General features: G+C 36.1%; 1 protein-coding gene across 1 annotated transcript in view; it reads left to right on the forward strand.

The window, feature by feature from the left end:
• The window catches only part of AVEN (apoptosis, caspase activation inhibitor), a 90,112-nt gene that overhangs the window by 50,398 nt on the left and 13,530 nt on the right, over nucleotides 1–26,184 (forward strand). The window contains 1 exon segment of the mRNA XM_009870763.1: nucleotides 11,909–11,929. Within this exon segment, the coding sequence (XP_009869065.1) occupies nucleotides 11,909–11,929 (21 nt within the window).

Raw genomic sequence — 26,184 nt, forward strand, 5'->3', positions numbered from 1 at the left:
ACCTGCTGCAGTTTGTCCGTACCGGGGACACAAAGCACCAAGTGCAGTATTCTTGGTGTGATCCCACAAGCTCTGAGGGAGCACTGCTGGCTCCTGGGGAACTTGCTGTTTGCCAAGGCCCCAGTTGCAGCCTGGACGTACCTTGATGGTGTACACCAAAAGTAACACAGCAATGCAGTGAGATTGGTTTGAGGTTGGACATGGAAGAAAACCACAAAACCTCATGTGAGAACAGCAAAATATTCTGAGTAAACTCTCTAAAGATCTAAAACAAATTAGAACAACATTTTCCCGGAATGATAAAGGAATAAATGAGCCTCCTTGGGAAGGTTGGAGGTCTTAGATGATCAGATGACGCTAGTTTGAGTCCTGTGATTTCACAGAAGTCTGAACAGGAAAACCACCTCCCCCACCCATTTTCTTTCTAAATATTAGTAACTCTTTAAGCTAACATTGTGTGAAAGAATCATGTTCATATGAATGAACATAGCCCTGCATGCCATAAACTGTAAAAATGGAAACAGAGGAAAATATACGAGCTTGTGTCACCATTTCTCTTCTGAATTCCGTTTCATTCTGTGTTATCTTAAATTCATGAAGTATTAAAGTTCAGTTATCACGCATGACTTGTTTAGAGGTACCATTTTATATTTCTTACAGTTTATTTTATTATTTGCATATTTTCTTTGATTATTGTTACATTGTTTTTACATACTTGTCGAGGGTTAGGGCTGGGCTGGCCACTGAGTGCTGGGAGATGCTCTCTAACTCCCTCTCCCCAAAATGGGAAGGAAAAAGGAATGAGGCAGAGACACTTATCGATTGGAAAAGAAAACTACACAGCTTTAATAAAATAATAACAAAAGAAACCCTATATATATATATATATAAAATCAATATCGAACCCAACTAACCCCCCCACCCCAAAAGCAATTGCCACTGATGCTGCAGAGCAGACAGCACTGGGGAAGCCCCAGACTCAGCAGCAAAGGGGAACCAGACACAGAAGTTTGATTTTGGGGAACTCAGGATTGGGAGGAGAAAATCGGACAGAGTCCTCCTTGGATGCCAGCCATTGAAGAAGAAGGCTTAAGCCCTGTAATCCTTATACAGAATATGACGTATCTGGAAGGAAATACTCTTGTTGGTTACCTCTCCTGTCTGTTACCAGACGTGCAACCTTTTACTTCCCAGCACCCCTGGTGTGACACACAAGAGCCAGCAGTGACCTTGGTCACTACAGGAGCAAGTATCAGCAAAAGCCTGTCTGCACCCCAGTCCCTGGCAGTAACTGTAAACATCAGGCCTTATCACTGCCAGGAGCAGGCACTGGCTGCACAAACAGGCTGTTAACTTCAGAGAGGGCAGCCTCTTAGAAGAGATTCAGCTGAAAAGTAAAATCACTGAACAGAATTGGATCTGGTTTAGCTCAAACCCCGATAGTGTTCTTTGATTATGGTATATAGTGTCAACATGTCACTGACAGCTGAAAGAAGAAACAGCTGATGCCGCTCACAGTCCTAGAAATTACCACTTGTAGTTCTTTGCTGTTTCTCTTCACGATCTGCCTTTTAAAGTTTTATTTCAGAATCAAATTGTTTATATAGTCATCTTATTAAATCTTCTTTGAGTTAATAACCTGTAATGCAGTGAGCATGATTTAAATTGTACACATAATTATAATAAAGAGTACAAGTATTATGGTGATCAAATAAAATTAAATTATATACTGAGCTTCTACCTGACTGTGTAATTACTGTATTTTTAAATTTTGATTACAAAACAATAAATAAACTTTATTAGAAATTTTTATTAGCAATTAGGAGTAATCCTTTTTGTCATTTGTGTCCATTTAAGTGATAGACTTTAGATTATTAGCACCAGTATTTGTATCAAAAATAGAAATTATGTATGCTGTATAGGAGTGATGCTTCAACATGATGTTTGTCTCTGAGGAAGCAGAATTCTTTCCTGGAAAGACTTCTCTTCCCCTCATAGCTCCAGCCAAAGCCCAAATGAAATCTGTCCCATGCACAAGTGTGTGTTAGTTGTAGTGAGGCCCAGACTCGTTACTGCTTTCATTGCTTTATGAACATATGTGCATTAATGATTGTGTTTAGGTAAGCATTAGATAGTGATAGCAAAATAATACATATGGAACTTACTAATAAAAAATGTATTTAGCACCTCATTCCTTCCTCTGCTCCCAAAGTAAACATTTTGACTTAATACATGATTCGATTTTTTTCAAAGTCTTGAGAATCCTTTAGTGTGAAGAAACGTTGACAGACATTGCTTCTGTTTTATGTGTATTCTCAGAAACACTTTAGTATAAATGTGTCTGAAAACCTTCCTGTTTGCCATTTACATGTTTAAAAGGGACAAATAAATTAATACAATATATAATTTCAGCTTTTAGGGATTTAATAAACTTCTGTACTTAAGAACTTAAAAGCTGAAGGTGTAACTACACTATATGAATACCTGTCTTTGCATGAATATTTCTGCTGAATATATATACTATATATTTAGGTTTGTTTAATATTGTATATGCATTTACCTGAGTGTTTTGTTGATGATAAAAGAAAAGTGAATAATTCACATCCAATATTAATATAGAATCTTATTAAAATACTAAACCAAACAAGTAGGAAATAAGTTCAAGATGCATTTTGTATTTGTGCATCTATTCATTCAGAAGTTAAGCATATTACTTATTTTATTAGGATAAAATGTGGAATTAAGGCAGCTATTGTGATGTGAGATTAATCTGATTCAAACCAGAGAATAGCTGGAGTAAAGCAAAATGAAAAAGAAAAAAAAAAGTGCAGTGCTGCTCCTCTTTTGCAACTAGTGTCTACAGCCGAGTATAAATGAGAGGCTGCTGGGGCTGTAAATATGCTTTTTCTCTCTGACATGTTTCCTTCTGGTTGCTTGGTTACGAGCCCTTTGCCGTGTGGACATGTAAGATATTACCTTATTCTTCTGTCTTCACACTTTGAGCTTTAATGAGAAGATATGTGATCAAAGTTCATGATTTTATTTCTCTCTATCTGGCTATTAAGGGTTAAATGGCTTATTGCACTAAAAGATTTAATAGTAATTATGCCTAATTTATTGACTTATATGGCATCGGTCTTTCAGGGTTTTGGTTTGTTTTTTAAATATAAAAAAAATAGAGAAAACCTTTAGAGAATGAGGGCTTTTCCTATTAGCACTTCCAGCATTTCAGCATTTTAATGGTTCATAAAAATAATAAAATAATATGGGGGATGGTGAAAGTGTAAAATTAGAAGAAAGTCTTAAAATGGTCATTTGTTTTCCCCACACTTGGACAGTCATAAGAGAATTCCATTTTTTCTGATTTTTTTTTTTTGTCTCAATATTACAATTTCAGGATAGTTAGTTGCTTTTCTATTTGTAGATTTCTCCTGAATTAGATCCCCCTCTTGCATCTTGTTTAATCGAGTTGCTTCCTTTTTTGCAGAGTTTTCACTGAGAAAGGTATAGGCTGTTAGATTTTACCAGTTTGACATGTCTATACTTAAAAATGTTTTCTTTCCCTTTTAACATGTGTGCTAATTTTTGTTTAGACCTAAAATTAGAACCAACAAATAATTTCCTTCCTCGATGTTTTTATATTGCTCCCTTCCCTGCCTTTTTTTTTCTTTTGGTGTCTTTGTTCTGGATGTGGTTAAACAGATGAAAGAAATTGATACTGTCATACAAAACATGAATGGTTTATTCATGTTTCTTATTTCTGTGCTTGTTTGAAAAGGTATTTTCACATTCAGGTGAATCCATACAAGATGACTAGAAACTGCATTCCTTCCCACGTTAGGAATTTTTGTTAGTGGGATGGGGCATACCCATGTGGTGCACATCTATGTTGGCCAAATTTCACATGTGCTAGAGCCTTCAAAAGCTACAGGCTCGAGGGCTGGGCGGGGAGGAATCTTAATGAAGTTCAACAAGGGCAAGTGTAGAGTTTTGCACCTGGGAAAGAACAACCGCAAGGACCAGTATAGGTTGGGGACTGACCTGCTGGAGAGCAACGTAGGGGAAAGGGACCTGGGGGTTCTGGTGGGCAGCAGGATGCCCATGAGCCAGCAGTATGCCCTCGTGGCCAAGAAGGTCAATGGCATCCTGGGGTGTATGAGAAGGGAGGTGGCTAGTAGGTTGAGAGAGGTTCTCTTTCCCCTCTAATCTGCCCTGATGAGGCCACATCTGGAATATTGTGTCCAGTTCTGGGCCCCTCAGTTCAAGAAGGACAGGGAACTGCTGGAGAGAGTCCAGTGCAGAGCCACAAAGATGATGAAGGGAGTGGAACATCTCCCTTATGAGGAAAGGCTGAAGGAGCTGGGTCTCTTTAGCTTGGAGAAGAGGAGGCTGAGGGGTGACCTTATTAATGTTTATGAATATGTAAAGAGTGAATTCCAGTATGACAGTTGAAGATATGTTCCTAGAATGTTTATAACTTGAGAAGTCCAGGGTTTTTAAATCAGTCTTCAATGTGCTAAACTGTGCTTTCTTAAAATATCTTAATATTGTAGCCAGTTTATAATTTCATGGATATTAACTGACACACATTACAAATGTGCGATTTTACAGCAATTTTTGCAATGAGTACGGCTTGGGGTATGAGATGTTGGAAGAGTAATGCCACAGAGATATTTCCTGAGATAGATGTTTACTAATGAAAAATATATTCAGATAAGATTGCATATTCAACTCTTTGAGTTAAAAAAAAAAAAAAGCTGAAGTATATTTTGGTATAAAGGGAAAAGTAGTAGATCTTAATATTCCAACCTATTTTTTACAAGTCTTTGAGTATTAGTTCATCTCATATAAAAGTGTATAGAAATCTGTAAATGTTTTATCTGTATTATATGGCCAAATTATATATATGAACATGGGCAGATGTAAAAAATATTTGAAAGTTGAACTGTACTTCACTTTACTTAGTTATGTAATTATTTTTTTTTTGCAAACTATAAACTTTAAGAGCTCCTTTATTTCATAGTTATCTTCTTTTGGAAGTCTTAATGCAGGTATGTTTAGGATGCTGCTTTCAAAAATTAATCCTATCTTGAGACTTTGAAAAAATAGATAATTTACTGTTCTTTTCCAATTTTCATTTTCAAAGGTGTGCTCCCCATCATCTTTCGTTCCGTAAATACTTAGAAATACTGAATTAATGGTAGTAGAAAAGTGAATGCAGAGAAAACAACTTTTCAGACTCTCAAAATATCTTCATAAAAGGTATACTGCTAAATCTGCCAGATGCCTTAAGGTGTATAATGCAGTAAAAAATTCGCATCTGTAAAGTGCTTGAAAAATGTATGCAAAAGGTCACTAATCATCTTAAGAAAACCAGAATATGATAAATTTCTGTTAAGTGCCTTTTCTTCTGCTTTCCTTAGTTTCTCTTATCTCTTTCTCTTTTTTTTTTTTTTTTGAAAAAAATAGTTTCTTCAGCAAGTTAATTTGAATTTTTCTTAGCCTAAAGCTTATGCTGTTACTCTTCTTTTTTAGCCTAGGACTATGAAAAAGAATCCCTATTTAGGGCTTACAGAGAGGAAGACGCTTTATCACAAGTATGAAGCAACACTTGCACAGTGGACAAACTTTATTTTCTTGGGTTTTCTACTTAACTTTTGTGGAAAATAGTACACATGCAAGAACCTAAAGCATTGCAGAGTGCACAAATAGATTACATTTAAGATACTTCGTTGCCATGTAACAGAAGAATTTACCTTTTTTCCTTAAAGTGGATCAGGAAAGTTCAGAAATTCTCTAAAAGAAAATGAAATAATGCTTGAAGTCCCTTCTAGATTCTTTCTGTGATAAAGAAATGTAGGATGGTTTTTGGAGAAAAGGAGAGATAGTTTCTGCAAAAGTGAATAAATACTAATCACATTGTGAATTCCTACTGCATCATATTAAAACTTTAAATTGAATAATGAATACTCTTCCAATTACTTGTATTATTAGCTCTTTGACATTTTTAGATTTAGACAATAACTTCAGAAAAATAACGTTAGGTAATCAGTGCAGGTTAAGTCTGACTCTGGCTCCTTCTACTTCCCCTCCCCCATTTTTTAGGTGTCTGCTTTAATGTTAGCATTAAAAATTCTAATGCAGATAAATGTATATGATAAAGTTTTAAATGCTTCTTTGTTAGCATAGTTAATTATTTTATAAAGAGACTTCTTTTCCTTTCTGGAAGATTATGTGTATAATAGATGAACTGTGCCTGTAATCTGATAACTTCTTTAGGAACTACCAGCATCATTCTGGTTTTTGGACTATAGCAATTAACTGCCTTAATAACGAGAGAAAAAGAAAAATTCTTACACTGAACTATGCAGTTATCTATCCTTTACTTTTTAAATTAAATTCACTTATCTCTCTGTTTCAGTAAATCCAGTTTAAAGTCTTTACATTCTGAAGATAGCCCCAGTAGTAAAACTCCAAAAATTATTTAATTCACAAAGTAGATGTCTTGTATGTCACGCTAACTAAACTGTGTACAAACACACATGGAATGTGTCTACTTACTGTTTCTTAAGAAGCTGTCCGTAATGTCAAATAGTGTGGATGGTTTTATGACATGGATGAAAATGAAGGGCACAGAAAGAAATCTGTCATAAAATGAAGACAGGTGACTGTCCAGTGGAAGAAAGTAACTTGCAGTAAAATGAAACAGTATTAAATGAAGTGTACTGAAAATTGGGAGGGGTATATAATACTAATATTTGTTAGGTTATTCAGCCCCTTCCTACTGCTTGATGGTACGTTGGAGTTATTTGTCTTTTTGTGAACTGCACTGAGAGTCTCTGGCTTATTTAAGTTCTTGTACAAATTAGGTAGTAACAGTTGGGGGATATCTCGTCTTGTATATAGGGTCATAAGAAATCTGGAGGTGAAACCTTCACTTTAAAGTTTTACTCCTCCCATCTCTCTGGGCTCTCTGCACTAGCGGGTTCCAGTGTTGTTACCAGCTTCTGATGGTTTCTCTGGTAGTCTAGAGTTCCCAAACCACGACGTGTGTTTGTATGCATATCAAATGACCTGGAAACTGCTTCAAGATGATGTTTAAAACTTGCACATTATCTAATTTGCATGTTTTTCTACGGGAGATTTGAAGCAGTTGGGGTAGTCTGTGCCCCAAGCCCAGTTCTGGGCAGACCTGAAGCGAGGGTGCTGCTTGTCATCCCTTGCCTGGGATCATGGGCTACTGAAAAATGGTGCCCAAAAGGCTGCAGAACTTTTAAACATGAATAATCTTACATTGTTCTTTTTGTGTCCGTTTCCACCTTTGAGCAGTTTGCTACTAAAAAGTTTTACAAAAAACTGCAAATATTTCCTCTTGTGTCACTTTCAGTAGCTGTTAGGGAATGGGAATGCATTTTCATTAATGGAGCTGGAGGCAGGTATTGATTTGGAGCATTGTGGCTATCTATACGTGTATTGACATCTGCTGTTCTTTAGTTGCTGTTGTTTATTCAATTCCAAACAAAATCACTGCTTATGACTAATCCTATCCCAATATACTATTGGTATCATATTAAATTTTGAGGGGAATTTATCCCAGAAAGTAGTGCAGACTCTCTAAATGAACTAAGTTAAGCCTATATAAGAGCAATAAGATAAAAAAAAAAAGCCACAACAAACCTCAGAAACAGCACCTTGAGGTTAATTAAGTTTTTATTTAGAGTTCCTCACTTGGCAATTCTTAGAGGTCTCACAATGCTGTCTCCAGTGGTTTTTCAGCAGTGAAAGGCAGAAAGTTGCATTAAAAAAATGCCAGCTCTGCAGAATGAAGAGCAGTTGGCCTGAAGGCAGAAGAGAGGCTGAACCAAATATAAAGGGTTCTTTCTTTCCTCCAGTTCCTCAGTTTAGATTCCGTGTTGTCATCTGTGTTCAGGTAAACAGTTGACTGAAACTTTGATCTTGATGAAATTGGAGAAATGGGAATTTCACCTTGTAGTTCTGGTATTCATTTTTAATGCTAGTTTTATCTTGAGGTTTTTGAACATATTTGCATGGGTGATCATGCTTGTGAGTGACAGTGTCCTGAAGATGCACATACAAGGAGCCTTGTCTATGCTACTCTGTTATTTTTAAAATGTTTCCTGGTGAGTCTAAGTTTGTATTACCCACTCTTCATATTTGGTGCATGTCTAGCCAAGAATCAGTGAAATTCCCCTGATACAGATTTAGTTTTCTAAGATGCCTTATATATCAGAGGCTCCTTTTAAAGTCTGGAGTAGAGATTTAAAACTAAATGCTTGCTTCTGCAGCCCTTAATTTCAATGTCAATGATGGTAACAGCGGAAATAATTAGTGCCATTTCCTCTGTCCCCTTTACAAGCTTAAGAAAAATCCATGTCACTAATTTGTTTATATAATACATTTTGCAAACTAATTTACTAGATGCAGTAGTACAAACAATCCTTTAACTAGCATTATAGATTAAAGGAGGGATTCTGCCACCTTTATTCGTATTAAGTTATGCCCTATTTTGCAAACAGTTCTTTTGGTTTTAATAGGACCACTGCAAGAGTAGGATTCCACTGAAGTAGAACCTGTTTGTTTCCTTTGGGATTTAGTTGTACATTGTACCATTTTATGCTCTCTCATATAAGTAGCTGTGTATAATTAATGGAAGTGTGAGTTTCTTAGGAAATATAATCATCTCATTTTCCCGAGATTGCCATTCAGCTTGCTTCTGTCCTGTCTTTCTTGCCAACAGATACTTTGTTTCTTCATTTACATGTAGAGGAATAGAATATGTGTGTTAAAAAACCTTGACAGTAAAAGAATCTGAAAGAGGTAAAGAAAGCAGCCAGGTATGAACTGTAAAATCAGTGAAGGCAATAATAGCACATTTTCTAGCCCTTCTCCCCATATTTTATTCATTGTTTTGGAATAACTTCTATAACAGCAAGATTCACGGGAAGATAAATTCATTTCCTGAAGACCGTATAAGCCAGATATTCAGAAATGTAAGTTAAAGTTGCTGCCAAACCCAGGAAGTAACCAGGAAACATAATGTGTAACAATTAAATTAAAAAGTAAATGGGCACTAAGGTGTCAGAAAAAATCAGTTGCTTTTCTGTGATTTAAATGAAAATTTTAATGAAGGTTATAGCCTTCTGTCTGTCATATCTTAATTATTTCATTCTGGAAAGTCATTAACATGAATCAGAGTAAGCAGGAGACTGCGTAGTCAGCCCAAGATTTAAAAGTGACATTTTTTTAATAATGTCATGAGATATTACCCTAATAACAAAAAGGGTCTTTTCTGACAGCTTTTCTTAAAACCAGGTTTTCCAGTGAGCAAGAGACCCAATAAATTTATTTTCTTTGTAGTTTGCTTCTACATGCTCTTTTCTCTGTTCCTTGCTTTTTTGTCAGGGCAGTTCATGTCCATGCCCTTACTGGTTTAGACTTGCAGATTTCCTGATTACCGTGCTGGTTTTTTTCTTGAATGAATAAGAGGATTAATTTTAATTGTTATTCTTTCAATAAAGACATTTGAGGGCTCTTTTTTACCCAACAAACATTGGTCACAAAACTTAGACCTTCTGGGGGCCAGTTAGCTCAGTCGGTTAGAGCGTGGTGCTGATAACACCAAGGTCGCAGGTTTGGTCTCCATGTGTTGCCTGATCTAGTTGAGAGGTGTCCCTGCCCATGACAGGGAGGTTGGATTAAATGATTTCTAAGGTCCCTTCCAGCCCAGGCCATTCTATGATTCTATGGTATGTTCAGAAGCTTCACCTGCTGTTATATTTAATTGCTCTTTGCCAAATATATCAAAAGTTACAGGTAGGTAGACAAATGGTTTGTTTTTGTTTTTTTTTAAATGACAAATCTCATAAGTGATGTTTTCTTAAGAATTATTATTGGTTTAAGTAACTAAATATGTCCCTAAAATTGTCTAACTCACTGTATGTTCTGTTATGCATTTGGTGGTTTTTTTTATTGTTACATTTTTGTGTGGTCGTTAAACACATTGCATGTGCATTTTAAATATGGTATTAGTTGTATTCCTTTGAAATAACTTCTTTTTGAAAGACCAATATCCTCTGAAAACAAGTCTTTGTATAAATTGGTTATTGCTTTCTGAAAGCAATGTAAATTGTTTTAGTTACTTACACTATTCCAAAAGGGTGTAAGGAAGAAAACGTTCACAAGTATTTTAGGAAAAGTAGAGAATATGGCCCTAATCATATCATTAGTACAACAAGCTACTGCAGCCATGGATGTGTAATTAGTTACATGAAAATACACTTTCATTTTATCGGAGACTAGGAGAAAATACTCTCCTCTTCTTTCACATCTCACTTCAGTCCTGTAATAATTTCAACTCTTGTGTTTGTTTATAAATTCCAAGTTTCGTTCTTTCCTATGAAGATAAACTTAAGAGAATGTCAGTCATATTTATGGGCATGTATTTTCCATGCCCATTAGCTAATGTTATCCTAGAAATAATACTCAGCCTTGTGAGCCTGAGAGAAATTAACCAATTTATTGTAATTTCTCTGCAAAGATTTGATATTGAGATGGCCACATTATATGAGGCAGCAGCAAACCATAGTCTTGTTCTGTCCAAATGCAGGACTAACATCATCAAATCATTTTAAAATATATTTTGTAGTTGTTTTTCTTTTCATTGCTTAGATGACTACTGGTACAGGGATATAGAATGCTGGTGGCTAATAAGGGCAGTATGACATGCAAATAAAAGCTTGTAAACAGCATAATCCTGATTTTTTTTTAATATATAACAATCTTCTTGTCATATTCAATTATAATTTGCTGGTTATCTGTCCTTCCATGTTAGCCATTATATCACTTATGAAAACAGAAGCACTTAGGTACCTTCACTAATTGCTGTCCCTTTTTTTGATAGAATTGCTGTTGAGCTCCATCTCTGAGTAGCAGTGCAGGAAAGTTCAAGGCTGAGGGCTCTTCAATTAGCCTACAGAAAACATTTGCCTCTATATACTAAAAATTCCAAGGGCTTGTTTTGGTTACATTTTTTTTGTTTGTTAGGCATAGAATTTTCTATTATTCTTGTACCTGCGTTCATAGATATTGACAAATGAACACACATGTATATTCCTACTGTAAGTTTCGTATCTTTGTGGGACCAGGCTAACACCTATGTCAGTGCAGAGGGAAATACAAAATTACTCCTGTGGATGAAAATGAAGAGTTATTCCAGGGAGAGGCCAGTCTTGACAATCTGTGTTTGAGAATGCAATTAGAAGAACAAGGAGTGGCAAGGGAATTTCTCTACAGTAACACGAATTCCTTTGGTGAGTGAGATGTGCTCTCGAGGATTTTTAAAGAGAGAGGAATCTAAAAAGCTGAAATCAAAGGTTTATTTAGAAGTGGACAGCACATCTTTCACTTTTTCTTTTTTCTTCAGTGATGAAACAGGATTATTTGTGATCTCTGTCCTTCGCTGGGGAAAATGAGCTTTACATACTTGTGTTGTGTTTTTTGACAAATTTAACATCAGATTCTTCACCTCCAGCCTTAATCCAGGGCTGTGTAGCTGGTTATGACGGATTCCCTTGGTGCCAGTCTCTCGAGAGGTTTTGTTTTGGATGGGAGTCAGTGGCCACTTGTTTAGTTAATGGAATATAATGTTTTTGAAGTCCTGTCTATAGTCAATGAGGCAACTGGACCTTTAGACATGGAACAAGCTAGAAACAGGATATGATTCCTTATAACTTTCTGAAAACTGTACAAACTATCTGAAAACTCTACATGTATATGCACATCTCGTGTGTTCTGAGGAGTTACTGGCAGTGCGTAGAATGAAACCCACAAAATAGTAAAAATTCAGGGTGAAAGTTAATTTTAAGGGAGAGTCTTGTCACAGTTACAGAAAGACTGCTGTCATTAGCAGGTATTTTATAGAGCTTCTGGTATTTTAAGAGTTGGCAGGCCTTTTAAAATAGACTTTATTAAATAGGATTTATAAGTATTAGGGCAAGACTACTATGTGACAGCACAAGCACTTTACAGTACTTTCAGTTATAAATAGTTTTATCCATGCACTGCTATGTAACTTCTGCAGCACCATAGCTGATATTATGCAATTTAATTTACCTACAAAAGAACATAATATTTTAATAAGACCTTTGATTTTTATGTGTCTTCATTTTAGAAAAAGTATCTGTGCCAGCCTACACACAGGTGCTTAGAGCTGTTTAATAATTGCTTATTCCCATGAGGCTCCTTGACTCTGAAATAAGAACCACCATGGTTAACCCTCATTAAAACAAATAGATTAATTTCTTACTAAAATGAAAGACTGCTCTTTAATCATTCAGCTTCATGCTATTTAGAAAAATGTTCAATTATTAAAGGGCTACTGTAATTTAATGGACTAGAAGGACTCTGCAATTCATTAAATTATATTAAATGCCATGCTTTTTCTTGATACACAAATTATTCACCTTTTTTCTCAAGCTATCTAAGTTTTCATCTTAGTATTGGATATCTATTTCAATCTTAAGGTTGACTGTAAACTTTGAAAATTAAAGTATTTTCTCTGTAAAGTACCAGTGAAAATAACGGTGAGTACTTGTACGAGTCTGTGTTGTAACCTCACAAGCAACGTATCTTGTGAAGTAGAAGTACGGTCTACTTCTGTATTTATACAGCGCAGGGAACGTGTGAGCTGTAGGCATCTCAATAAAGCAAGAAGATCCAGGGGCGGGAGTTGAGGTGGTTACAGCCGTGCGTGTGGTTGCCCAGGGCCAGGCTGCAGGCGGTGCAGGTGGGAGCCAGTGGGATGGGGTGACCCGTGTTCAGGGCCAGGGTTGCTGTTGCTTCACTGTCAGTCATTGTCAGCCAACTGCTTCATCTGAATTTGGACTTTAAAGGATGCTGGATCTAATCAGTTGTTTATTTTAATCTGAGGATTAAATCAGAGGAATACCAGAGAAATGAAGAATAATTAAGAGGAAACAAAGCCAAGTTAAGTGAATGTTTGGTGTTGCGTTTTGTTTATATGATTTCAATTTATCAGATAAACTCTTTTTTTCATTCTGTGGACACGGTTCATATGACCACACTAATTCTTACTGCAGATGTAAACAGAAAAAGATCTCTGAGCTGCCTTATTTACATACTCTGGATGCATCTATGGGTAGAGAGATGCAGTTTTGAAGTGAATGTCTCAGTCATCCCACCTTACTGTAGTTTGGTTCATACCACACATAATCATTTGGTTAATGCAGATTTTTTTTTCTCATTAGAAATATTCCCTGGTTAATAGAGTACCCTTCACTGTAGACTTCTGAAGAAAACTTAGCAGGGTTCTTTTCAAAAATTATCAAGCCTTTACTTTCAGTGTGTTTAGCTTAACAGAAACTATGAGAAAAAATGACATAGGTATGCTGTTCCCACATCTGATGCTTTTAGGTTTCAGGATGTACTTTACATATCTCGGAAAGTTTGGTTTTGTGTGAGACTTATCTATAGAGCTAGGCACCATTTGTGAGTTGTCTAGTTGTGTCTTATATGGATATGGGATGTTTGCTTTCTTCAGCTGCATTCTCCTCTTCCACATGTAGACGGTTGAATTAAATCTATTGTTTTTCTAGGAGTGGACTTTCACCTTTGCTGACAACTCAAGCTATCTTTTTAGAAAAGATGATTCTCTTTAAAATTAAGACTGTCTTGACTATAATAGGATACCTGCCTGTATAATTTTATTTATTATTTAATTCTAGAGTCACTGATAGTTTATCAGTGTATTTTATGATGGAAAATTCCTATAAATAAAACAAAAAGAACAGTTTAGTGTCACAGAAATGTATGAGACATCATAAAGGTGATTGCAATAGTATAGACTGATTGATGGAGGATTTTTTAAATGATTTTTACTTGCCGTCTCTCGTAAGGCTTCAGGCTTCTTAGTAAACAGTGATTTTATGTTGTTTTCTCTTTCATTTCAGCTTTAAACTTTGTACTAGTGACTTTGCTAACTCTCTTTGCAAGTTCCATTCATTTTGATATGATGATATTTTCTGAAAAGATAAGGAATACTGCAACAATATTATTTTTTCAATAGGATAATAAATAACACCATCAAGTGAGGGTGTTTTAGGTTATTTTTTTTAAAGTATGAAGTAGCTGCTTTTTAATAATGCATTGTTTTGATGAGCCACAGAGCATCATATGTTAGTTGTGGGGAAAGAAAGCTGTTGAAAACCAAGTTAAACTGAAAAGGGAAAAACAGGTTTTGCAAAAAGGAAGATTAACAATCAAAACAAGTTTGACATTAACTCTGTTTACATCAGTTATGCGTGTGCTGAAAACAAAAATTTAATGTGCATTTATATTAAGTTTTCCAGAACAGCATTTATGTTTAAAGTAATTTTTGCATAGATTAAATTGTTTTATTCTTTAAATTGAAAATTAGCATTAGTGAGACCAACACAGAGACTTTTTTTAATTTTCCTACAGTATAAAGCTGATATCACAGATATGTATGTCTTTTTAAACATTGTGATTATATAATCCTAATTTTGAAAGCAATTAAATGGCTTTACCCAAGAGGGTATTTCCTGAGAGTTATGATAGTAAAGACGTACTACATTTTCATGATAAAATGTGTGAGCGTCCTTTAAATAAAATTTGTGTAATCTGAAAACTTCACATTGCCTAACTGTCCTATAACTAAAGACAGATAAGTTATTTTTGTTAAAATTACTGGCCCAGATTTTTCACTGAATGGGCTTTTAATATTTTTAAAATTAATGTGGTCACCTATCTGATTTTTTTGTTCTGATTACAAAATAAAAAATAGTTATAGTTTGAGTGTAGTAAAGATGGTTTATATAATGCTTTGCTGGTAGAAATGTTGCCTTTTCTTCAAGCTTAGTAGTTGTTAGAGCTCTTTAACTGTTACTGTGCCTCTCCTTGCAATATTTTCTTTTTGTTTCCTTCTTCCACACATTCTTCTCTGAATGTATATCAAGAAATTTTATTTGGTTCAATTTCCAGTCGGTGGCTACTCTGCCCCAATTTTGTCAGAAAAGTATGTTCTGAAACACTTATATCTCTCTTGCTGAGGATTTACAAATGAACGCTTTTCTCTAAGGCTGAGAAGAAAGTGTTGGTGAGAGAGAAGTGATGCCAGTAATTTTGCTGACTTCATCACATGCAGGATACATATTTCTTACTTGTGCTTCTGTATTACATCTTCAGCTTTGTAAACATGGTGGGTACTTTCTTGGGAAAATATTTTCATTCTGAATAATAGACTCAGTTTCAAAGCAAATGCATTCTTCAATATAAGCAATTAATGTTATTTTCAGATACTCATTTCTAAGTAATTGAGCTTGTTGCAATTTTATTTTTTTTGTTTTAGATCTGCAATTGTAGGGACTCATGTAACGCTGTCATCTTGAATGGAAGCAGAAGGTCCTGCTTCACCCTGGTTTATCTTTTCTCTTCACTGCTCCTGCCAGCATGTATTCATTTTTTCTGATGTGCCAACTCTGATGCTTCTTGGAATCTACTTGCTAAAATGGCAGAAAGTTTAATTGACAAACAGAAAAGCAATACTTTTCTGACGGTTTAGCCATGTGAGTCAGCTCAGGAAGGGTTCGGCATGAGGGAGGGTGTGCAGCTCCACAGCTGGGACGTGAGCAAGAGGAGGGCTGAAGGCAAGAGCCCCCTGAGCCAGCAGAAGTGCCCAGGGAAGTGGTGGAGTCGCCATCCCTGGAGGTGTTAAAAAAAAAAGTGTAGATGTGGCACTTGGGGATGTGGTTTAGCGGTCACGGTGGTGTTGGGTTGACAGTTGGACCAGTGATCGTAGAGATCTTTTCCAACCTTAATGATTCTGTGTTTCTACAGGCAGGGTGTGAGTGGGCTGGGCTGCTCGCTGAGGTGACCCAGCCAGAGGTTCAGTGCCAGCAGCCCAGTGCTTATGAGTGCTACTGCTGTGCCCACCAGTGCGGTGCTGAACGTGGCCATTTGTATACTTAGTGGTTAAGAATGACAGCATAGATCAGCTTAAACCCCCCCACCACAAACTTCACACAGTAAATGTCTGCGATATGGGGACTATTTTTTAGAATGGAAATGTAGGATCGTGGATTATACTGTGCACTTCCTAGAATTCAGTGGTCTCTTTTTTTTTGCTCGTAGCTTGAAGTAAAAATTGCATAAATTTTTGATGTTGTCTGATTGCTTCTTTAGTATTTTGCTAAACAAAATGTTATTTCTGGTGTATTTGCTTTAGAATGTTTTTTAATGATAGTGGAGCTGAGGAGTAGAGGTAGGTCAGAGTACGCTGCTGGGGATTTATTTAGTTATGGAAATGAAATTTCTGGACCAATTGCACACTGGTTTAGTGGAAGTAGATCCTTGTGTATTTTTGTGCATTTCTAAATTACAGTGTCTTGCAGAAACATCTTACTTATTTCAAAATAAGATTTTAATTTTTTTTTTATATTATTCCTTAATTGCAGTTTCTGAAACAGTCTGTCTACACATTTAACTAGTGAGTTTTCTTTTGCATTTGTTTTACATATGTCTAGTTTGTTTGGTTGTTTTTTTAATCTTTATTGAAACTCCTGTTGTATTTCTGCAGCTAAGTAGGTATTTCAAAATGTGTAACAAAATTATTAGTACAGGTTTTCATATTTATATTTACTTGAGCCAAGTATTTCAAAAAATGCAGTTGGAAGAATAGAGGGCAGAAATGACAGAAGATTCCAGCATGTAGTTGATAGTTCTACTCGCTGTCCTTAAATTCTGACTACAGGAAATATTTTTTTCTTTGTCAGTCCTTCAGAGGTGTTCAGTAATAACCAAATCTTGTTTTAGGAGATTCTTTTAAACAAAATTCGTATTGGAGTTAATGCTTGAAGCTTGTGTTTTTATTTCATACATGTAACATAATGATCATTACTTTCCTTTTCTCTCAAAACTTGTAAGGGGCAAGGTATGTAGTTCTCTGAGAGTAAATATCAGAGCGCTCTGTTTCAGTATGTTAAAGTTTTTTATTAAGACTAGTTAATGTAGTCTTTCATCATTAGTCTATTTATAAATTAAAGGATTTTTTTTTTAAATACCTGCTGATGAGTGTTGGAGGTTACAGCAGAAAAATGCAAAGAAGAAATATGGCCAAGTAGGTTAATGTGTACTTACTGAAGGCTTTAAAAAAGTTGTGTTTGCATTTTGTCTTAGATTATTTTCAAAAATCTTGTATGAGCCAGCATATTATACAATATTTTCCATAAATAAAAGACTTTTAAAGCTGCTTAGAGGGTCTGACTTTAGGAGCTAAGAAGTACTGGTCCACAGGGAGAAGAAAACAAGCGTCACCATAAGGTTAGTTGTCATACTCTTAGACCATGAAGTTCAAATTTTTGTTCTGACAATGAACTTTTCTTCAGCGGTCACTTCAGTGACAACAGCATGTGAACTAGGTTCTCTGATCCCTCATTCATTTTTCATGTGCCTTTCTGACACAGTACTTAGATCAAAATTTCCGCTTTACCAGATATACTAGTTCTTTATGTTATGGCTAGATTTTAGATTAAAATTACAGCTTATACTTAGATGTCACATACTTCAGAAATAAAAATAGATGCTATTGAAACTTTTGATTCCACCAGGATCTACTTATCAAGCAGAAATATTTTTTCAGTATAACAGAAGCCACTAATATTGCATTTGCTGACTGATGGAATGAAAAATGCATTGAGAATTTTTACATAACCCACTGTTCTCTCTGGGTAGCTTTAACATCTGTACATGCAGCAGTCTTATTTGGGCTGCCGATGGAATAAATCTACTCTTACCAAAGTCTTAAACATCACATTTGTAGGACTTTTATAAAACAGCAGTATTTCTTGCTATCGCATAACTCCGAAATTTAACAGTACCTGTCCAGAGAAACATATTCAAAATGTATCAGTATAAAATTATCTGATGAAACTTTAGTGCAGGGCTATTTGCTATCACATTTTTGGGACTACATTCTGTCAGTGTTTAAAACCTTTGTAAAAACCCAGGAGGATCACAGCAGATCAGTTGATAAAGTGTTCACAGAGTAAGCACACTGGATGCTTGATAGTGACCATATCTGTTTTTCATAATCCTCTACTCATAAGAAAAGTGCCTCTATTAATTTTTCATATCCTAGAGAGCACCAGTGAAGATCAAAGAGGGTAAACAATCCACAAAATGTGTGTGCTGTATGTTTCTAGCTGCACTTTTTCTACTTTAAGGAGTGAGTCTCATTGAAAAACTATTCAAAGAGATGGTAAGCCCTTATCATCGCTAGAGGTACGGGATTTATATCTTCTTATCTCGGAGGAGGAGACTTTATTACTTCCTGCTTCCAGAGAAGAAAGGAGATGAATTCAGTTGAGGGAATTGAATTATTTCAGCTGCTGTGGGTGTTCACATTGGTCACTTTTTTATTCTGATTACCAGATTAAAAGCAATAGCAAAGGTAACTACTTTGATAAACATTCATTGAGACAACATAAAGTTTCTGAGATTGTCACTTGGAATATGTTATATTCCTTCTATTAGGCACCTGTACCGAGTGCTGCTTTGGCATTTCAGTAGCAGTGAGAACATTTAGGGAAGAGTTGCAGTGTTAATGGTCTATGTATGCTGCCAGGCTGTGCAGCATATATGAAGATGTTCATAAGGTGTTTGGCTTACGAAAGACATTTCCTGTGAACAAATTCAAAGACTACCAAATGCAGTCATTGGCCTTGTACAAGAATATAGAATGTATCAAAGGAAGGCTGCAAACAATATGTAGCTGAAAAAGAGAGCTGCTTTTCTTCTTGAGTAGCTTCTTATGAAGGGTACTCCTGAAAAAGTTCACAGTAGACCTTTTTGCAATGTCTGCCCTGTAAAATTGATGGCCACAGTTCTGGGCTCACAGAAGCATGAGTAAATGCACTGTTAATGGATGCCAGACTGTGCTGTGAAATCAAGTTTGCAGTTTCCAGTATGATTTCGGTCACCTTCCAGGTCATGTGAGCTCTTACAGACATGTCACACCTCATGCAATGGCTTTTTTCATTATTTATTTATAGACATGAGAGCAGCAAAATAAATCTACAGTCCAGATTAAGTGCATTGTAGAGAAACTGCATAGTTTGTGGTTTGAGAGAGCAAATCTTTCTGGAACTGTTGAAAGATAAACTTAGTATGGAGCCATGTTTTTATGACTGAATCAGCTGATATATGTTTTTTGTCTTGAGCTATTACTGCCAAGTAACCTAGAATTACTTATAATTCAAAGTAGGCCCAACAATTTTGTCTTTTATAATTATTTGAAAATGTACAATCTATATGCTTGACTCTTACAACACACTGATGACAAAAGCTGGAGAAAGTAATTTGATTTACTACACTCAACAAAATGTTAACGACTTTCTGAATTTTATTATACCTTTTAAATTGATATTCTCTAACTGTAGAAAGAAATCATGCAAGAAGATGCACTTTCAAATGAAAAGATTGAAATGATAATGTAATCAGTGTCACATTCCTTCTTGTACTTAAACACTATCAAATACAGTGGATTATGCTTTCTGCATGTAGTCAGTGAACCTCCCCCACTGTCTGCATCTAGCACGTATGATGTACGGCACTCTCCAGTTGACAGTCTCTTGACGTTTTCATGTTCACTGACAGCAGTGTTGGCTCACAGAGGATAGAGTATTTCTCATCGGGCTCTTCTCTAGTGATATCTTGTTCATCTGATAGCTGTCTTCACTTCTACACCTCTTCATGAAGGATGCTTTCCTTATAGCCATGAGGAAAAAGTCTTCCTCAGCCACAGTTGAACATGGTTGAACAAAATCTGTGTTAACTGAATTATTATGCTATAGCTTTAGTTTTCTTCAGTATATTCTGTGATGATTGCAAAGAGGCTTGCCATTTGTAGAACAAAAACTTTAGAGCAAGTTCCCTGATTTTGATTTTTTTGCTATATTTTTTTAAGCGGTTTTATAAGCATCTAGTACCTCCAGCAGCTCCTGAGGATTCCTTCTGCTTAGCCCAGAGACCCTGTGATCTCTTCAGCTCAGACTGACGGATGTGGCTGCTGATTTGCAGGTTCAACCAATAGTGAGGGTATGTCTGGCTTTGCATGAGGCTGATGACTTCTATCGTTTTTTTATTAGCCTGTTTTGAAAGTCTCACAGTAAAATGCAGACATGATAAACAGAGAGATTGCTCATGAATTCAGTAGGTGACATTTTCCAAAATTTCCTGGTGTGCATTTTGACAGTCATAGAAAGAGAGCTTGTTTCTAAGATTATCAATTGCCAAGCTGTTGTTTTTTTTTTTTATTCTTCTGCACTTAATAAATTCAGTTGAGGCTGACGATATTTTTCGTAAGTGTATTTTAAACGTGAGTCATTTTCAGCTGTTGTGGCTTCATTTTGTGAAGCCAGAGATGCATGACTTCTCAGTGCTTATGGGTGTTTATATTTGCATTTATTTACCTTTTTTTGAGGTGCAGTACTGATGAATTAGTAATCTTGGATGTTGTGCTACTGTATAGTGTAACATAAACATTTCTAAAAGAACAGCAATATATTTTTGAACACTAAGTACAACAGGATGTCAACGCATTGTACCTTATTTCCTCCTGAAATGAATCCAGGAGTCCTGTTGCAGGTACCTTTGAGGGACAATTAAGTTTTTTGACATGTGTATTTGACTAGAAATATGTGATCTGCTCAAATTCTCCTTGATTTTGCTTTTTCCTCCAATGGTTGCTAATTCCTAATTCTGAGTCATCTATCGAAACTGATCTTGTGATACATTTAGACTTTCAATGGTTCTCTTTTTTAAAGTGGGATGTGGAATCCTGTGGCAGTCTCGTGTTGCTTTGGTCACGTTTTACAGGTTCCCTGAGTGCTAGGCCACAGCACCCATGGTTGAAAACCATTGCCCCAGAGTTCTCTGAGTAAAGAAATTAGGAATGGGTAAAAATGTGTTCAGTTGAATTGAAACATGACTTTGAAATTTAAATTTTGTTTCCTTAAGCTTGCATTTTAGTTGTTATATATATATATAGTTTGGCTGATAGGTTGTTCTAACCTTTGGTTTGTCACTTTTTGGTAATGAATTGAGCTGTTGTAGTCTGAGAATTCTAGTCAGTGTGGTGAAGTGCTCTTGCCTGAGAAGGCTCAGATACCTGCAGTTTCCTGTGTGTCCTGGCTTGTATTCTCAAAGTGAAGTATCTGTAGAAGTTAGTATGGGAAGTGCTCATTTCACTATCACTTCTTTGACTTGGAAAACAAGTACATATAAGTACTGTGGAAAGAAGATACATGTCAGGGGACTGGTTCTCCTGTAAACCTCTGCCTGGTGTTACTGGACTCTGAATACTTTGAAGCCTGTCCCTTGAAACTGAAAGAGATTCGATGGGTATGCAGTACTCCGATTTGTCATTTGTCTGAAGATATGTTCAATCTCTTAATTCACTTCTGAAAGAGTTAGTACAATTCGCCATTAGTAGAACACCTGCACTGTGTATTTGCACTTAGCAAAAGCAACGTGAAAAACACATTGAAAACTGTTTTCCTCCCTTTTAGACCTGAAGATTGTAGTAAAACAGAGATGTTTTTAAAATTGAGCTCAGTTGCTTCAGCAGCAAGATGCTATGTGGCAACAAATACCAATGTTAGGTCTGGTGTGCAGATCTTAAGGTGCTTTATACAGAACTGTTGAAGTCTGTAAATGGGCTGTATTTTAAAAATGTGAGAACTGGCACTGTAGTACCATGTATTGTTTTCTTGGTAACAAAGGAGAGAGGTGGTTTCCATCCTTTCCCAGTACACTCCTTCCCAGTTGAGCAGACTGTTCCCATTGTAGATAGCAAGGAATTATTTTTCTCTTTTTTACTTTGCAGAAGAACTCGTAACTTCTATTGATGCAGGTTTTGAAACTTCACATTGGCCAATTAATCTGTAGCATTGGGAAAATTCTGGTAGAGGTAATCATAACTTTTTAGAAAGTACATTTCTTGAAAAATCAACACGAGCTACTAGCTCATGGAATATTTGCATAATGTAATTTGAAGCAAGAATGCAGTGGCTTTCTAAGCCTTTGGTAAGACAAATCCAGTGCTGCTTGCTTGTATTTTTGATCTGAAGTGACTGCTTACCAATCTGCTCTTAATTTTAAGTTGATGTTCAGAACTCTCTGATAAGCTCTTACTCTACTATTTTTGGAGAGTTATAAGTAACTTGCATATGCAAAGAAATACTTTTCAAGCTTTTGCATCTTAAAGGACTGGAGCTAGATTTACTCTTTGCTAATTGTAACCCTTGTCATTTTGTTAACATATCAGAAGAAACCCCTTCCTGTTCTGAAGCTATTTGCCTTTTCTTGCTTCATTACATGAAACAAAAAAATCTTGCAAGCTTGTTTTAGTACTGGAACTTGTTATATCTTGTAGAACCTGACATAGATGCAAGAAAGCCAAGCCTCATACTCACTGTATCGAACCGCTTGAGTATTTTTAGGCCTGCACCTTTATGTATAATTTATGAATGCTCTTGAAAGATAGTCCTATAGACGCAGCATACTCTGCCACTTGCATGAATAGTGAATTCTGCTTTAGGGTAGAATAATACTAATTTGGATGTGATGATATTAAAAAATATCCAGCACAGCAGAATAAAGAGCATTTATTAATAAGTGCATTATTTGCTTTAAGCGTTTTATCAAATACAGAGTAAGTAATGAAACTGTAGCACGAAGGAAAAATTAGAGTAGTTTTATTGGGTTATAAAATTCTAATAATGCAAGGGCTGTCAAATAATATTTGTACTGTTGTTGGATATTAAGACTGACTTAAGCTCCTTGAGGTATTTCTTAAATTTGTTCATTTTTTTTCTCTAAGATTACTGCCTTGTTTTTCTAAGTGGAAATTTCTGGATAGTAGTACAGTGTGAAATAAAGGAAGCTTATATTCTGTGTTCCTGCACTTTGTGGATAAGTAAGATATTTCATGAATTTTGAAGTTTTTAGACCAAATATTCTGACAGCCTACTTATAGAAAACAGTGGTTCTCCTAGTGTAAATTTATGCAATACAACTGCTCTGAGTTAAGCATGCCAGTTATAAAGTTCTTTTAGATGGAAGGGTGTGAGAATACAACTGATACAATGAATTGTGTGGTATTCTCACCCCCTAGATCCAGTACAGAAATATATTTGCATGCACTGTTTACCCAGGAGATACAATGAACTATTCATAGAATCATAGAATGGCCTAGGCTGGAAGGGACCTTAGAGATCATCTAATCCAACCTCCCTGTCATGGGCAGGGACGCCTCTCAACTAAGTAAAGAATAATTAGAACGAACTTAAATAGGACAAGGTAAAAAACCCTAGTTCATTGAGTGCTGTTCCGCGAGTTACCAAAATACATTAACGTGCCGTTTCTGATGTTGTTCTTTCTTGTACCTAGCGTTACGTGAAGTATCTAAAGAACAGTAGAAGTTTTATTGCATTTTGAGATACCTGTGTTTTACTTAAACTTTACTGGGCAAGAACTTTCAGGTTTCTCACACAATTGAGAAAGACCCATCTACAAAAAAAGCAGTAGTTTAGTGGGTAGAACACTCAGCCAAGTTTAGACCAGCAACTGAGTTTTGAATCTGAGCTTTCTAATAACAAGTAATCTAGCTCTCATTTGACAAAGTTTGAAATCTTGTTTGCTTTTATACAGAAGGACATTTATTATATTTGGATTTGGAAACATTGGAAAAGTTGCTGTGTAATTTAGAAAAAAAAAAAAGAAAGCTTCCTGAATAAATTGTAGAAGTTATGTCATCCATTATGGATTTATTTATTTTTTTTAAACTTATTACAGTATCAAAGCTCAGAAGTGTAGGATACTGAATTGCTCACAAGCTGTGCTCTCTAAGGTATGAATGAAGGGTGCTATTTCAGCTTTAATATCAGAATTGTCTCTTTCTTGTGTAAAACTAAACTGTTCATCTGAATTCTCATTTCCTCTTTGAAGTGGCTGTGTGAGCTTAGAGGCACCATCTGCCCCAGGGTCTCAGGGCAATAATTTTGCTTATTAGATTCCAGAGGAACGCGTCCTCCTCCCCTCTGCCCCGTCCTCTGCTGTGAGTTCACTGAGGCGCCTGCCAACAGGCAAGGCAAGGCGCCCGTTCAGCTTGAACCTTGTGCCCCTCATTTCCGATTCTTTTCTTCTCATTCTGTCTCTTCTTTCCTCACTTACAAGCCAGAACCTGTCAGGAGTACCTTGTGCCAGCACATGCAAACGGATTTCTTTTTTGAGTCCTGCAGCCTGACGTTATGCAAATCTTCCTCTGTGGGTGGGAGCCTGGCCGTTCCTTCATTTCTTCCTGTGCCGAATTCCAGCTGGGCTTCTTGCGAGGGACACGGGCTGGGCTGACATTACCTGCTTTGGGAGTCTTGGAGAAAACAGGGTCTTCACGAAGGGCCAGATCATGAGGTTGCTTAACCTATTGGTCTGCAGGGATCAAAACCTCTACTATTTTCCTCTGTTGAGTCCAGGCTTAGGAAGATAAGTGAGTCCTTTTCCTTTCACCCAAAGGAGGGTTGTCTGCCCCTGTCGCCTGGCAGAATCACAGGTTTCACTTCCTTCTTTGTCATACTAATGCTACAAAAACCCACAAGTGTTTGGTCTTGAGTCTGTATGCGTTGTTATGCAGCTATCTTTGCCTTTTCTTTTTTTTTTTTTTTTAAATTCTTTCCAGGCTTTCTCTTGTACAATGTTGCCCCAAAATGGGTATGATCTATGGATTTTTATACTTTTTCTTATCTAGCAAGCTGGTTGCAGTGACATTTAAAAATCACTAAGTATGTTATAAATTAGTGACCTGAAAAAAATGACACGAGGAAATGTCATAAAGCATCAGGAAAAATGTAAATATTTAAGGTGACTAGCTTAAACTTAATGAAAGGTTTAAGCTTAACCTATGGGGAAATCAGTAACTTCACCCTTAAATATCATTTTATTGTTTATTCAGTAAAAAAGTGAATAATGCAGAAGATGGGATTGGTACCTATTCATAACTACATCAGGCTACTGTATTTGGGTAAAATTTTAAGTGTACTGTTTTGTTCAGTGCATTTTGTTGTAATGTTTTGCATTTGTGCTGTATTCTAGGAGCTATAATCATTAAATATTTAATAAAAATACATATAAAAATAGTGATGGATTTAAGAAAAGATGGAAAAGTTAATTAGAAAGCAGAGAATTTACTTGTTGCTGTTTATACAATTTCCTATATAGTAGTGTTGTTTGTTGTCTCCTTATACACCCTGCCAGATGTAAAATGAGCATTGACTTGAAAGATCCCTAGCTACAAATCAAAAATAAATTTGTTTATTACCTAGTTTTCCTTCATATTTTTTCCTGCAGAATGACAACAAAGAAAAAAGGTACGGCTCTGCAAGTTAAAAAAAAAAACAAAACACAAAAGCTTTTCCCATCAATTTCAGTTTGATTCTATTGAATTAGACAGAAGGTCCAACAAGTTATGTCCCAGAGACTTCCTGAGCCAGATGTGCAATCTCTGGATTTTAAAATCGTTATCTTGCAACTCTTCTTGCATTTGTGGAAGGTACTTGTGGCATCTGCACCATCTCATGGCATGAAGCCCCACAACCTAGATTCAGCTTACAAAGATTTCTGCCCTTTTTATGCTTTTCATAGTTTTTAGATCTCTCTCATGTTCCTTTTGTTCCCCTCTCTTGGCTTGAGTTACTAATAACCTCTAACTCCTGAAGGAGTTGCTGCTGTATTTTTTTGAGGTTGGGCTTGGAAAACCAAGACTGTGTGCAGCATTCAGGATAAAAATACATGACAGGGACATAAGGATGTTCTCTGCATTGTTCACTATTGTTTTCTTCATAATTCCAAAAAATGTGTTTCTTTGAGCACTGCAGAGCACTGAGATTCTGATTCTGCTCAGAACTTAGTTTGTAAGTAAAGTAGAATGGCAGCATTTTGCATTTTTAGCGTTGAGTTTTGTCTGCCATTTGAAAACCTACTTTTTCAGTCTTGTGAAGTTTTTATGTCATTCTCCACAGCCCTCCTTCATCTGCACTACCGTGAGAAGCTTAATGTCATCACCAAACTTTATTA

Source organism: Apaloderma vittatum, unplaced genomic scaffold, assembly GCF_000703405.1.
Source record: "Apaloderma vittatum isolate BGI_N311 unplaced genomic scaffold, ASM70340v1 scaffold2716, whole genome shotgun sequence".
NCBI classification, from domain to species: Eukaryota; Metazoa; Chordata; class Aves; order Trogoniformes; family Trogonidae; genus Apaloderma; species Apaloderma vittatum.